The 14,975-nt window shown below is 45.7% G+C and overlaps 1 protein-coding gene across 1 annotated transcript in view; it reads left to right on the plus strand.

Moving 5' to 3' along the window:
- Positions 1–8,909, plus strand: part of TMPRSS4 (transmembrane serine protease 4) — a 33,719-nt gene extending 24,810 nt beyond the window's left edge. The window contains exons 6-13 of the mRNA XM_059155915.1: positions 818–919; positions 1,888–1,928; positions 3,799–3,958; positions 5,038–5,204; positions 5,990–6,088; positions 6,276–6,418; positions 7,610–7,759; positions 8,150–8,909. Of these exons, the coding sequence (XP_059011898.1) occupies positions 818–919; positions 1,888–1,928; positions 3,799–3,958; positions 5,038–5,204; positions 5,990–6,088; positions 6,276–6,418; positions 7,610–7,759; positions 8,150–8,161 (874 nt within the window). The 3' untranslated portion in view covers positions 8,162–8,909. The remainder of the gene's footprint in view (positions 1–817; positions 920–1,887; positions 1,929–3,798; positions 3,959–5,037; positions 5,205–5,989; positions 6,089–6,275; positions 6,419–7,609; positions 7,760–8,149) is intronic.
- The last annotated feature ends 6,066 nt before the right edge of the window (positions 8,910–14,975 follow it).

The following is a 14,975-nucleotide window of genomic DNA, read 5'->3' on the forward strand; positions in this document are numbered from 1 at the left end:
GAGATCAGGGGGTCCACCTCTCATTCTACAGAGGGAGAAAGTGAGGCTTAAGGAAACCCAAGGAAGGGTGTGACCTGTCAAGGTTACACATCAAGCTAATGTCAGAGGCAGGACCAAAGCCTCCATCTCCAGGATTCTGAAACCCAGTACCACCACACCCAGGCCCTTCTAGGTGTACCGGGCCCATCAGGAGTGCACAACTCCTGCCCGGGAATGTGAGAGCATCAGTGGCCAGTAACCCCATGCCTCAGTCATCCTGAACCCTGCACACAGAACCAGCACTAGCATAGCTGAATGGGGAAGAACAGACGATCAGGACAACAGGATGACTCAGGGAAGACTTCCTGGAGGAGCTAAAACTTAAACCCGTGTTTGAAATTAGACAAACACAGATCGGTGGAGAGAAAGAGGGTGGGTGCTCCAAGGGAGAGACTCTTCTGGACTCATGTGAAGATTGATCTCATCCTGTCCTACCTCCAAGGGAGCCATAAAGTACCCCTCCTACCCAATTCAGCCCAGATGCCTTGTTCAGAAAACCAGATATCCACATTCTAATTCTCTGGCTATGACCCAGGAGAAAATATCCTATGACATTTGAAATAGGGTTATAGCTGGGAGTTAGGAAAGCATGTCCATAACTTGTCCAGAGTTCTGGGAAAGCAAGACCACATCAGCATTGTGCCCAGATCTGAGTCCTGGGACACATTCTTTCCCACCGCAGCTCCTGGGAGTGGGGGCTACTCCTGACATCTCCTAACCTCCTGCCCTAGCTCACGTCTCTCTCTCTCTCTCTCTCTCTCTCTCCCAATGTGAGCAGCAAACCCTCCTTCAAAGCTGTGGAGATTGGCCCAGACCAAAATCTGGATGTTGTTGGAATCACAGAAAATGGCCAAGAGCTTCAGGTGCAAAACCTAAGTGGGTAAGTGGGAGGATGGCCCCTGGCCCACGAGAAGCTCGCATATGGAGGCTGCCATCGGGGCTGTAGGCAGCCAGCCCAAGCAGGTGCAGTAAGGGGAATATAAGTCAGAACACAGGAAGAACTCCAGGCCATGCAGACTGTCAGATACCAAGAGCTAGAGAATCAGATTTCTGAGAGGTTTTCTGGGTTGACTCCATTTTTCATATAAAACAGACAGCTGGACAAGGTATCATGTCCACGTATGGGTGGCCTTCTCATCCAAGAATAAAACGAAAAATTTTCCTACTGCTTTACACTCCCAATTAAACCCAACAGGCAAGATTCCAAAGGCCACTCTATCCATCCCGCCACTTACCCAGGCCAGGGTAAGGCCTCTCCACGTTCCCAGCTCTCCAGAGAAAAGGCCCCACAGCCTCTGGCAGCTGCCTGTTCCTCTGCCTCCCCACCCCACATGACAGTTCAGCATCTAGAGAAAAATGGTCACACGGCAGCAGAGAGTACTGGAGAGGATGCTGGCTCCCTAGCATTTGGGGCTGCTGCTGAGGGCTGCTCATTCTCCAGAGAGTAAATCTTAAAAAGAACCAAGATGGTAGCAGAAGGATCGTGTGCCTGTAATTCCACTGAAATCCCCCTTTTCGTTCATTTGAAAAGTGCACAGTGTTACAGACACTGTTCCAGGCTCTGCTCTCCCATCCTCTCCAGGATGCCAAGGGCTCGGGTTGGGCTCGGACACAGGCAGGGCCCAGCACATTGTGAGTCCTTAAAATCAAGGATCTTGAACCCAAGCCAACTGAATTGCACTGAACTAAATGGTCACGTGGTTTCTATATAGTACCTCAGCATGTGGATTCCAGATTTCCCGGGAAAATCTTCCAGATTTTTCGGGAAGCGGACTGGGGTCAACAGGATCAGGGGACCGAAGTCCGCACCTCCCACAGAAACCTCAAGGCCCTGTGTCTCCCTTCCAGACCCTGTCTCTCAGGCTCCTTGGTCTCCCTGCACTGCCTTGGTGAGTACGCCCCATCTCTGAGGGTTTGGGCCCTGGGCCAGCAAAGAGTGGGGAGAAAGACCTTCATCTTCATTCTTAAATCTCTCAGACTCTAAGTTTCTCTCTGTTTTGTCCCAAACTTACTTCTTTCGGTCTTGGGTTTGTAGGGAAGTGCTCCTTCAAGGAGTTTATAACAGAGAGAGACAGAGAACAGAGAGAAAGAAAAAGATGCAAGACCACAGGTGGGTGGTGCCAGACTGAACAGAGCTCATAGCTGACTGCCACAGAGAGACCCAGGCACCAGTCCCACTGGCTTCCAGTGTGACCTTGAGTAATTCACCTGACCCTTCTGAGGTTCCTCTTCCCAAGAAAGCCTTTTGTCCAACTGCCCCAGAAGATCCTTACAGAGAACAGAAGAGAAAACAAGCTCTGTGACCCAGCTTGTCCTCCCAGACTTGCGGAAGAACTGAACAGAGCCTGCCAGGCTGGCTAGATACTGGATAGGCGGAATGGAACAAGGCCACTGTCACTGCCTTTGCCGTTGGGTAGTATATAGGCTTCCCTGTTGGATGTTAAGACGTTCTATCATGAGCACGTGATGCCCACAATCCCTGGTGTGTGGTGGCTAGCTAGTGAATGACTGAACCATTAGTCACATCATCTGTGCTCTGAACTGAATGGCCCTGATGTCACAGGGAGGCTGGAGTCACAGATCTTCCCTTGAGGAGCTGTCAGTCTTAACAGGAAGACCAAAGCACAAAGGAAATGAAAGACAGGCCAACACTGGGAGCAGGCTATGGAAATTCCAGGATGAGGGTGGGGGAGTCTCCAGGGATTGGGTGGCTCCCAGGGGGTGGTACCCAGGCTAAACACTGAGCTGTAGGCTCCCAAAAGGGAAGGACCACGTCTGTCTGTCTTTCTTGTCCTCTACTCTCCTCCCAGCATCCCTGAACACAGTAGGCACTTAATTCAAATTTGCTGAATGGATCAATGGTTTAGATAAATAGCAATAGGACAGCATCTCAGGGATGGGGGCTTCCTCAAGCAAAAGCAGAACAACTTTTTAGGGAGCTACACAAGCAGATCGATTTGGCTAGACAGAAACTTCAGACAAGGACAGTGGGCAACTGCCAGAAGGACTTTAAACTCTGCTCTAGAAAGAAAGATGCCTCTGCGCTGTGAGGGAGCAAGGAGACACGGAGAAAGCAGATTTTGGAATAACAAGTATCTGAAAAGCCCCTGGCTGGCATAGGCCCAGAAAGAATGGCAGCCTTTTCCTGAGAGAACCACCACTGTGGCCATGACCACCAGGACTGGAGAAACTGGAGGGCAGGGAGATGGGAATGAGGCTTTTACCAGAGCTTTAGGGCCATGATGGAAAAGCCAAGGACAGTGGCATATGAAAGAGCATAGGATGTCAAATTGGGAAACTTACTCATCACAGGGGAAGGGACTTGGAAAAAGGTGAGTTTAGGATAGGAAGATCTAGTATCTGGAATGTTCTTCCCAGTCCCGGCTCCCAGAGCAGTTTGTGGGCATCTGCTTGCCAATATTCCGCAGGAGCAGCTGGGACACTCCACCTGGGCAGGACTTTTGTACTTCTCTGTCACCTGTGGTTTGAAGGCCATGAATTCCCAGCACAATGGATACACCCATGTTCACAATATAAACACATCCAAAGCCCAAAAAAGGAGATGGAGATTGGGAAAAAGTCTATGGTCTGAGACACCAGCTCCCTAAGAATAACTCAAAATGGGCGGTCCTCCCCAACCCTCCAGGTCCCAGTCATAAGGGCCCTGCTCTAACGGAACTGACTCAGGGCTCCAAGGGGAGGCAGTCCATCCCTCAAGAGCCTGACTCCTGATTTCTCCCCCCTCCCTGCTGACTCCAGCCTGTGGGGACAGCCTGAAGGCCCCTCGGGTAGTGGGCGGGGAGACGGCCTCTGTGGATTCTTGGCCTTGGCAGGTCAGCATCCAGTACAACAAACAACACATCTGTGGAGGGAGCATTCTGGACCCCTACTGGATCCTCACGGCAGCCCACTGTTTCAGGTAAGGCTGCACCACAAGGAAGCCTTGGGGGCTCAAAGCCTTGGAGGGGCCTAAGTATCCGGGTTCCCTGCCTCCCAGCCTGTTTTCCAAACCCCTACCCTCTCTTTCCCCTCTCTCTAAAGAACACGTCCTTGGGTGTGGCCACCCCCAATGAGACACTGAACATCCTTTGTTAGCCACCCAGGGTCTGAGGAGAAGGCGCTGGTCACCAAGCTTGATCACCAAGCTTGACCTCTTCTAGTTGGGAAGCAATCAGATACCCAGGGTCCTCAGTCCAGTCCCTACTCACTCCACAGAAGCTCTTCCCATCCATCTTCCTGGAGTCCTGAGAATGTGCTCCTTCTGCCAGTCTTCTCTGGAGTGGTTCTGGGGTTGAGAATCACTGTCACTCCCCCATTATACCCAAAAACTTAAAGCAGAAAGCATAGATTCCTTTACAAGCCAGCAGAGAGAGGCCTGCCCATACCTCTGGGAAAGGACTACTCCCAGGCCCTCTTCACTTTCCTTCCTTCCTTCCTTCCTTCATTCATTCATTCAATATCTAATGAGTACTATATTATGTATCCGTATGCATTAGCTCTGTCAGCGCCTTAGAGGAATTCAGAGTGTTGGCCAGAGATTCTTAACCTTTGAGATCTGACAAAGCTCTAAGTCCTTTCCTGGGAAACCACCCATGCACACTATGCAGGCAGGAGTGTCGGGAGGCAGACAGACAAGTGCATAACGAAACTGACAATACGAGTACCACATGAGTAGCACAGACAGTACCGGGGGCAGGAAAGTGCCAGGACCCCAGAGCTCAGGTGCTGGGAACAGCCCCTTCCCTAGCCCTCCAGTTAGAAGTTTCCTTGAGCAAGTTTCACCAGGGGAAAGGATCAAATTCCCTTTTAGAATTTGTCCTTTTGTAAGGGATTCTTCAGACCTGCTCCTTCTCTACCACCCCTGGCCTCACCATCATAACCCCCTACAGCAGGAACATTCAGCACCCCGACCCCCAGCGCCCTGGGGACCCAGCTGTGGGCAAAGACTGCACAGGCTTGGTTCAGACCTGAACCCCGCTGTCTCTGCCTCCACCCCAGGAAGCATCACGATGTGTCCACCTGGAAAGTGAGGGCTGGCTCAGACAAACTGGACAACTTCCCATCCCTGGCTGTGGCCAGCATCTTCGTCATTGAGCTGAACACCACGTACCCAAAAGAGAAGGACATTGCCCTCGTGAAGCTGCAGTTCCCACTCACATTCTCCGGTGAGGGCATGTGGGAACAGACCCCCTAGGCCAGGTTATACTCCCCTTCTGCTACTAGCTCACTACATGGACTTGGGCACACTGCTTCTCCTCTCAAGCCCTCAGCTGTACATTTGTTTCCGGTGAATACACCAGCCTAACATCAGTGAGGGGCCATGAGAACCCTTTCAGTTGTCAGCTCACAACCCTTTCAGTTGTCAAGCTGGGTTCTTTTGAGGTCTGTTTTCTCCATGTGGAGCATATCAAGTGAGAATCATAGACTCATCCAATCTTGGGGCTGAAAGGGAACTAAAAGATCTTCTAGTCCATCCTCCACCCTCAATGAGTGCCAAGAGCCTGCACCATATCTCTGCCAAGGGGTTACTGTGCCCACCTGGTTTCCTCCACAGGCAGAGAGCTCATTACCTTTAAAGCAGCCCATGGACTCTTTGAACAGCTGTTAGATGACTCATGCTTGGATAGTATTTCTCAGCATTTGCAACTGTCAGTTCCACAGGACACTGGTCCCTTGGAGAAAAAAAAGGGTTCTATCCTAAATTTGGGAAACATTTTTATAGTAGAGCTCTTTTCTTGGGGCACACTAGCATATAAAGATATGATAAGGCCTTTAATTTTTAATTTCCTTGTATTATGTTTAAACTATACTTCAACTTATTTGACCACAGAATTTTCTCATGCCACTTCTGTTAACATCCCCTGGAATACAGGTCATAGAAACCCTGGTGTCAACCTTTCCAGAGTACTTAGCCATCAGGCTCTCTCCGCTTTCTCTCTGCTCCTGGCAGGCACAGTCAGGCCCATCTGCCTACCCTTTTTTGATGAGGAGCTCACTCCAGCCACCCCACTCTGGGTCATTGGATGGGGCTTTACGAAGCAGGATGGAGGTAAGTCCTGGGCTCAGGAACACAGGGCTGAGGGAGCAGCTCCTGGAGGTGATGGGAAGAAGGACCACCCTGGGGGAAAAAACCCATCCTGGAAATCCAAGCACTGAGATGCCAGGTAACCCAGAGAATTATCCTGGGTGGGGGTAAGAGGCAAGAATGGGAATACACATGTGTTTCACCTTCCCAGGAAAGCTGTCTGACACACTGCTGCAGGCCTCGGTCCAAGTCATTGACCATACTCGGTGCAACGCAGAGGACGCCTACCAGGGGGAAGTTACTGAGCAGATGCTGTGTGCCGGCATCCTGGAGGGCGGCGTGGATACCTGCCAGGTGGGATCATGAGGGAGTTCCTTGGATAGAGATTTTAGTCCTGGAAAAACAAGTAAGTCCAGAGGCCAACAGCCCCAAATGAAGTCCTGCATACAGTGGGCACTCAATCGTGATGAAGGGAAGAACAGAGAGAGGGAGGGAAAGGATGGACAGAGACAAGCAGAAAGATTTCAGGTGTGTATTTCACCTACAAAGGTGGTTAGCCAACCCACCTGCTCTTACCTCCCATCACCCACAGGAGTAGGAGTCACGTGAGGGCAGGACGGCCAGGTCTGTTTTCTCTAGAACTGTCAAGATGCTGCACTAGACTAGAGAAAACCCATCTCCTGCTGGATGAGCCCTGGAACAATGCCTCCCCCGCCCCCAAACCCCATTAGTCCCTAAATACATTTTCACTCCCTCCATCCCCAGAGGTTCTTCCGAGCCATTTTCACTAAAGCCCTTAACCCCACTCCAACCCCATTCTCAGTCATTAAATTCCTCCACTCAAGAGATAGCTCTTGGCCATCACTTGAATGCCAGGTGAATACTGGGTTTTGGGGACAGTGTCTTCTGCCCTTAGGGAGTTCACAGTGGTGGGCAAGAGGGGCAGTTAGGCTATGGTGTTACTGGGTTCTGAGGGAGGAAGTCTCGGGGGCTATAGGAGCTGGGTCAGACACCCAAAGTAATGCACTTTTCACTATCTGACATGCTCTGGTCTGTTGAGTTTTTTGCTTGTTTATTCTCTCTCTCTTCTCCATCTAACTCTAAGCTCCCTGAGGGCAGGATCTTTGTTCCTTTCATTGATTGAATCCCAGTTGTCTAGAATGGTACCTGGCATGCAAAAGGCAACCCATGAGCAGCTAAATAAATTTAGGAAGTACCGGATTAAACAAAGATAATCAGGCTTCTCACTGAGGAACCCTAGAGCCTTGAGTTTGCTAGCGTGCCTTGTGAATCTGAGAGAAGGCACACCAACAACTTACGTGACCACAAAAAGAACCCTTTTGCCTCAAAAGAAAGGGCCTTCCAGGCTACAGGAACAGCATGAGCAGAGGCAATGAGGGCAGAACAGCATAGAACACTGGGGAGCAGTGGGGGGCATACAGAGGAACAGATGAGCCGGTGCGAGGCGGGGAAGAAAGAGAAGCCCACTCCTCCACCCCGCCCCTGCTTGCCCTCCCCAGCAACCCCTGTTCTGGTGTTTCACAGGGTGACAGCGGTGGGCCCCTGATGTATCACTCTGACCAGTGGCAAGTGGTGGGCATCGTGAGCTGGGGCCATGGCTGTGGGGGCCCCAGCACTCCAGGAGTATACACCAAGGTCACAGCCTATCTCAACTGGATCTACAATGTCCGGAAGGTGAGCCTGTTGTGCCGCCCCCTTCCTCCACCTTAAAGATACAAACTATCTTTAGTTTGATTTAAATGGCTCTGAGATGACCCCGGACATCCTAAATCATCTTCCCCACCAGGGAAAATCTGCAATTCCACCAGAAGAGCTGAAATTTCTTAGTCTGAGATTTCAAATGAATGCAAACGCTGGGTATAGAATACACCCAGCTTTATCATTCTCTATTCTCTGGCAGAGCGTTTCCCAGGAACAGACTCCGTTAAGGAGGAGGGTGGAAAGGCTCAAGAAAACTCCCTAGAGGAGAGAGGAGAAAAGAGCTTCAAAAAAGGCCGGCTAATTCCACACACATCACCACCTTGTTCAGTTTCAAATCATGTCTTTTTTGGTCTCTTATCATAGTCGGAGTCATGATGCTGCTGCCCCTCCATTCTCCTGGAAACAGCCTCCCCCTGTCCTGCCCACCTGAGGATCCGAGAAGTCAGACGGAGCAAGAGCCCCCAAGCGCACACCACTCTGCCCACAGCCTTAACATTTCTTCGTGCAGCAAAGGGCCTCCATTCTTGTAAAAGACCTCACAGCTCAAACGCACCCAGAAGGAAGTCAGCAGCCCCAGCACTGCCACCCCTGGGGCTCCTGATATCCCTGGGAGAAAGACACCGTCCACTGGACAGGCCAGCCTTCTGGCCAAGGTCTCAGAGGCATGCTAAGCACAAAAGAAACCTTCCCACCTTGATGAATGGAAGCAGACTCTCCAATGAGAACCCAGATCACCAAGGATTGGAGTAGAGGGAGAAAAGAGTCTGAGCCAGCCCTCTCCTCCACCCATCCTCAGGCCCAACAGAGCAAGAAACCAGTTGTAATTTAAAATGCACTGTCCTGCTATTGGTACAACTATTACTTAGTGTTATGACTGTTAGCTCTATAGCTGCTGCTATTAAACAGGTGTGTGAAGACCTTGACACAGGCGGACTGGGCTGCATGCTAAGAACTGAGCTAGAACTATTGCATCATTCTTGAACCTGAGTATGAAAAGTTCTTGGGGAGACCACGGATTCTCAAACAACGAAAAAGAGACCCAAAGACCAGAGAGAACACCTATGACTTGGGAGAGGGAGGATTTTGGTACTCAAGACTGACAGTAAATCATGGTTCGCCCAGGGGCTGGAAAGAAATACTGCACCTTTGAGTCCTTACTTCTACCTAGAGAGTCCAGGCCGGTTGCTTTCATTCTTTAAAAAAAAAAAATTATCACCTGTAAAGTCTGAGGTGGTCCCTTAGTGGGGTTCTAGGGACATAAGCACAAGTCCTACACTCAAATGGTCAGAGGATTAAGCCCCATAAACTTCTCAGGCCACTGTATTGGGGCCTGGGTATTCTGAGGCCTAAATCCTGAATATACTTGGTCAGATCCTAAATATACTTGACAATGCTTTAGTAGGTTCTCAGAAAATAACAGAAATCCTCAAAGACAGAAAAAAAAAAAAAATCAACCAAACAAAGCTATCAGAATCATGAGCTGAAACAAAGATAGGTATCTGGGGGCAACAGCTAACTAAAATCTGGGGTGTCCAAGGGACCAAGACTTATATGAAAGCTGAGATCAGAACTAAACCCAGACCCAGTGATCACCATCAAAGATCAGCCAAGGTTTTTTAAAAAGAAAACCTTGGGAGTGGGAATCATCAAAAATAACAAATTTAAAACCTCAAGGACCTTAGATGTTAGAATTATCAGATTATAAGAAAAAGTGATACGGTAGAATACTTCTACCTGCCAGACACTATTCTAAGTGCTTCACTGTGTACTGAGCATTTAAGACTCACACAAACCTACAAGATCAATGCCATTCATATCCCATCCCCATTTTAGGGGTAAGAAAGTAAGACTCAATGAGGCTAAGTATCTTGCCTGGGGTTACATATGGGAAAAGTGAATATGAGTATTCTGACTCCAATGTTCATGCTATAAACTATCACACTATAGGACCGCCAATAATTTACGCATCTTTAAAGAAATTTAAAATAGGTACCTTTTCCACATTTTAAGACACTTTTAAATACTTTTAATTTAAAACCCACATGAGGGGTGCCTGGGTGGCTCAGTGGGTTAAGCCTCTGCCTTCAGCTCAGGTCATGATCTCAGGGTTCCGGGACCAAGCCCCACATCGGGCTCTCTGCTTCCCCCTCTCTCTCTGCCTGCCTCTCTGCCTTCTTGTGCTCTCTCTGTCAAATAAATAAATAAAATCTTTAAAAAAAAAAAACCATAAAATTTAATATCAACCATTTGTAAGTATACAGTTCAATGGTGTTAAATATATTCACATTGCTGTGCAACAATTACCACCATCCATCTCAAAGCTGTTTTTTCCTTTCCAGAACTCTGTACCCATTAAACAGTAATTCCCCATTTCTTCTGCCCCTGAATACTTGGAAGCCACCTGCCTACCTTCTGTCTCTATCAAGCTGACTATTCTAGGTACCGCATGTAAGTGGAATCATATAGTATTTGCCTTCCTGTGCTTATTTCACCTAGCAGAGTGTCTTCACGGTTTATCCATGGTTGTAGCCTGCGTCAGATTTTCTTTCCTTTTTAAAGCTGAATAATATTCCATTATTTATACCACGTTTTGTTTATCAAAACAGACATCCGGGTTGCTTCTACCTTTAGGCTATTGTGAATAATGCTGCCATGAACATGGGTCTACAGATCTCTCTTCAAGATCCTGCTTTCGATTCTTTGGGATGTATATCCAGAAGTAGAATTGCTGTATGATATGGTATCTGTTTTTAATTTTTTATTGTTTTCCATAAGGATCTCACCATTTCACATTCCCACCAACAGTGCACAAGGGTTCCAATTTCCCCACATTCTCCACCAACGCTTATTTTCTGTTCAAAAAAAATAAGTATTTTAATAAGCAAATATGATAGGTGGATGTGAAGAAGAACCAAATAGAGCTCTTAGAAATAAAAACTATAATTATTAAAATGATAAAATGAATGTTTGGGTTAAGTAGCATTTCAGACATAAATTAAGAGAGGATCAACAAACCGTAAGGTAGATTGAAGAAGTTACTAAGTTTACTGCAGAAAGAAATAAGGAAATAAAATATACATATATACGGGGGTGCCTGGGTGGCTCAGTCAGTCAGGCGTCTGCCTCCAGCTCAGGTCATGATCCTAGGGTCCTGGGATTGAGCCCCAAATCAGCCTCCCTGCTGAACAGAGAGCCTGCTCCTCCCTCTCCCTGTGTGTGCACTCACTCACTCTCTCTCAATAAAATCTTTAAATATATATATATATATGTATATATATATATATATACATATATATATATATACACACATATATACGAAAACAAGGTTATGGAAAATGGAGGCTAGAATAAGAAGGTCTAACATAACCGGTTAAAGTCTCAGAGGGAGAGAACAGAAATATGAAGGAAAAACCACATCTAAAGAGGTAACAGCTGAGACTGTCTGGAACTCATTAAAGGCATGAACCCTCACACAGAGTATTTGCCATTATAAGGTACACACGTGTACAACCCAGGTGGAAACATTCAAATAATCCTTACCTCAGTATATGATCATGAAGCTTCAGAACACCAAAAATAAACAGCAACTCTTTAAAGCAGCCAGAGAAACAGTCCAGACAACCTACAACACCATCAAGATACCACAGCAATGGGCACCTTGGGTGGCTCAGTCAGTCGAGCATCCAACTCTTGATTCTGGCTGCAGCTGAAGTCAGGGGGTTGTGGAATCACACCCCACGTTGAGCATGGAGCCTCCTTGGGATTCTCTCTCCCCTCTCCATCTGCCCCTCCACTCATGCTTGTGCTCTCTCACTCAAACACACTCACAATAAATAAATAAACAAACCACAGATTGCCAGCAGACATCCCCTCAGCAGGAAAGGAACCACAAGACTCTTCAGTGTGCCTAGACAACAGCAAATTATGAATCCTACAAAACTACCTTTTAAGAAGGCATTCAGGAAAACAATAATAGAGTATACTACCAACAGATATTCTCTAAAGGAAAATCTCAAGTATGTACCTCACTTTTTTTTTAATTTTTAAATTCCAGCTAGTCAACATACAGTGTGATATTAGTTCTAGGTGTACAATATAGCGATTCAACACTTCCATACATCGCCCAGTGCTCATCACAAGTGCCCTCCTTAATCCCCATCACTTAGTTTGCCCGTCCCCCACCCACCTCCCCTCTGGGAACCCGCAGTTTGTTCTCTGGTTAAGAGTCTGTTGTTTGGGGGTACCTGGGTGGCTCAGTGGGTTAAGCCTCTGCCTTCAGCTCAGGTCATGATCCCAGGGTCCTAGGATCAAGCCCCGTATCGGGCTCTCCGCTCAGCAGAGAGCCTGCTTCCTCCTCTCTCTCTGCCTGCCTCTCTGCCTACTTGTGATCTCTCTCTGTAAAAGAAAGAAAGAAAGAAAGAAAGAAAGAAAGTCTGTTGTTTGGTTTGCCTCTCATTTTTCCCCACTTTACTGGTTTGTTTTGTTTCTTTTGTTTTGTTTCCATGTATGAATGAAAGCATACAGTATCTGTCTTTCTCTAACTTATTTCACTTAGCATAATACTCTCTAGCTCCATCCATGTCATTGCAAATGACAGGATTTCATTCTTTTTCATTGCTAAGTAAGAGTCCATCACACACACGCACACACACACACACACACACACACACACACACATCTTCTTTATAAATGGACACTTGGTCTGTTTCCATAAGCTGGCTATTGTAGATAATGCTGCTATAAACCTCAGAGTGCATGTATCCCTTCTAATTCATATTTTGTATCCTTTGGGTAAATTCAAATATGTACTTTAGAAAGAAGAAAAACTATCCTCATAGTAAGAATGGAGGTGCAAGAAGACATAGGGAAGCAACTGGTAAAAACGTACAAAAATTTAAACGAACTTTGTCTATGTAAAATAGCAACTATTTTGTGGGTTCATTTTTTAAAACCTAACTAAAATACAGGATAACAATACCATGTGAGTCAGGAGGGGATGGGTGGAGTTAAAATAGTCTAAAGTTCTGAAATTGTTCAAGAAGTTTAAATATTGAATAAAGCTACGTTACAGAAAGTGTATGTACTATATTTTAAGTGGTCAGAAGAGTAACCACCCATTTCCATTTCTAATGGAAATAGAGTGTTTATCTCCCAAGATAATAAAAATAAGAAATACACTAAGGAAAAGCAAACAGAAATAACACAATCTCAGAGGGAGGAGGAGGAGACTGAAAAAGAGAAAGCACAGAAAAATGGAACAAAATCTACAAAGATGGTAAAAATAAAAGTTATCAATAATCATGTTAAACTCACCAACTAATATATAGAGTTAATCAAGTTGGATAAAAATGTAAAATCAAGCTATGTGTTGTTTATAAAAGAGAAACCCAAAACATTAGGTTAGGGAACCATTAAAAATTAAAAAAAAATAAAAAAGATCTAGAACACAAGCACTTTACCAAATTTAAACTGGAAAAGCTATGTAATATTTTTTTAAAATAGGGATGTAGGACAAAAAGACAAAACTGATTTTAGGATAAAGAGAGTCAAAAGATAGTCACAAAAGGATCAATTCACCAGGAAGATAGAGTAAGTTAAGATCTATAAACAAAAAGAAAAAAAGAAAGGAAAAAAATACGATCCCTTTGTCACCAATAGAGTTGGCTGTCAAACCAAGACCTTATTCTGAAATAGCATTCAAAGGGGGGTGGGGGGAATCATCATTCTCCTTCACCATAGAAATCTACCTCCAGGTAAAAAGGTGGCTTGAGGTGGTGAAGGGAAGCTCTTCTTTATACACACAAAAAAATGTAATCAAGATAAAAAAAAAAGCTAATCAAGATCTAATCAAGATCAGTGAATGACAGAGAATTTGCAACTTCTATTGAAATAATAGATTCAGAGACAGGAGAGATCACAACCAACACCAAAGAAATACAAACAATTATAAGACCATATTATGAGCAACTATACTCCAGCAAATTAGACAATCTGGAAGAAATGGATGCATTCCTAGAGAGGGATAAACTACCAAAATTGAACGAGGAAGAAACAGAAAACCTGAACAGACCCATAACCAGTAAGGAAATTGAAGCAGTAATCAAAAACCTCCCAACAAAGAGCCCAGGGCCAGATGGCTTCCCAGGGGAATTCTACCAAACATTTAAAGAAGAATAAATACTTATTCTCCTGAAACTGTTCCAAAAAATAAAAATGGAAGGAAAACTTCCAAGCTTATTATATGAGGCCAGCATCACCTTGATCCCAAAACCAAAGACCCCATCAAAAAGGAGAATTACAGTCCAATATCCCTGATGAACATGGATGCAAAAATTCTCACCAAAATACTAACCAATTGGATCCAACAGTTCATTAAAAGGATTATTCACCACAACCAAGTGGGATTTATTCCTGGGCTGCAAGTTTGGTTCAACATCTACAAATTAATGTAACACAATACATTAATAAAAGAAAGAACAAGAACTATATGATACTTTAAATAGATGCAGAAAAAGCATCTGACAAAGTACAGCATCCTTTCTTGATCAAAACTCTTCACAGTGGAGGGATAGAGGGTACATACCTCAATATCATCAAAGCCATCTATGAAAAACCCACAGCAAACATCATTCTCAACGGGGAAAAATTGAGAGGTTTTGCCATAAGGTCAGGAACAAGGCAGGGATGTCCACTATCACCACTGCTATTCAACATAGTACTAGAAGTCCTAGCCTCAGCAATCAGACAACAAAAAGAAATAAAAGGCATCCAAATCGGCAAAGGAGAAGTCAAGCTCTCACTCTGCAGATCATATGATACTTTATGTAGAAAACCCAAAAGACTCCATTCCAGAACTGCTAGAACTCATATAGGAATTCAGTAAAGTGTTAGGATATAAAATCAATGCACAGAAATCAATTGCATTTCTATACAAGGCAGAAGAAAGAGAAATTAAGGAGTCGATCCCATTAACAATAGCCCCCCAAACCATAAGATACCTAGGAATAAATCCAACCAAAGAAGCAAAGTATCTGTACTCAGAAAACTGTAGAACACTCATGGAAGAAACTGAGGAATGGTGCCTAGGTGGCTCAGTGGATTAAAGCCTCTGCCTTCAGCTCAGGTCATGGTCCCAGGGTCCTGGGATCAAGCCCTGCATCAGTCTCTCTGCTCAGCAGGGATCCTGCTT

Source organism: Mustela lutreola, chromosome 1 (genome assembly GCF_030435805.1).
Source record: "Mustela lutreola isolate mMusLut2 chromosome 1, mMusLut2.pri, whole genome shotgun sequence".
Classification (NCBI taxonomy): domain Eukaryota; kingdom Metazoa; phylum Chordata; class Mammalia; order Carnivora; family Mustelidae; genus Mustela; species Mustela lutreola.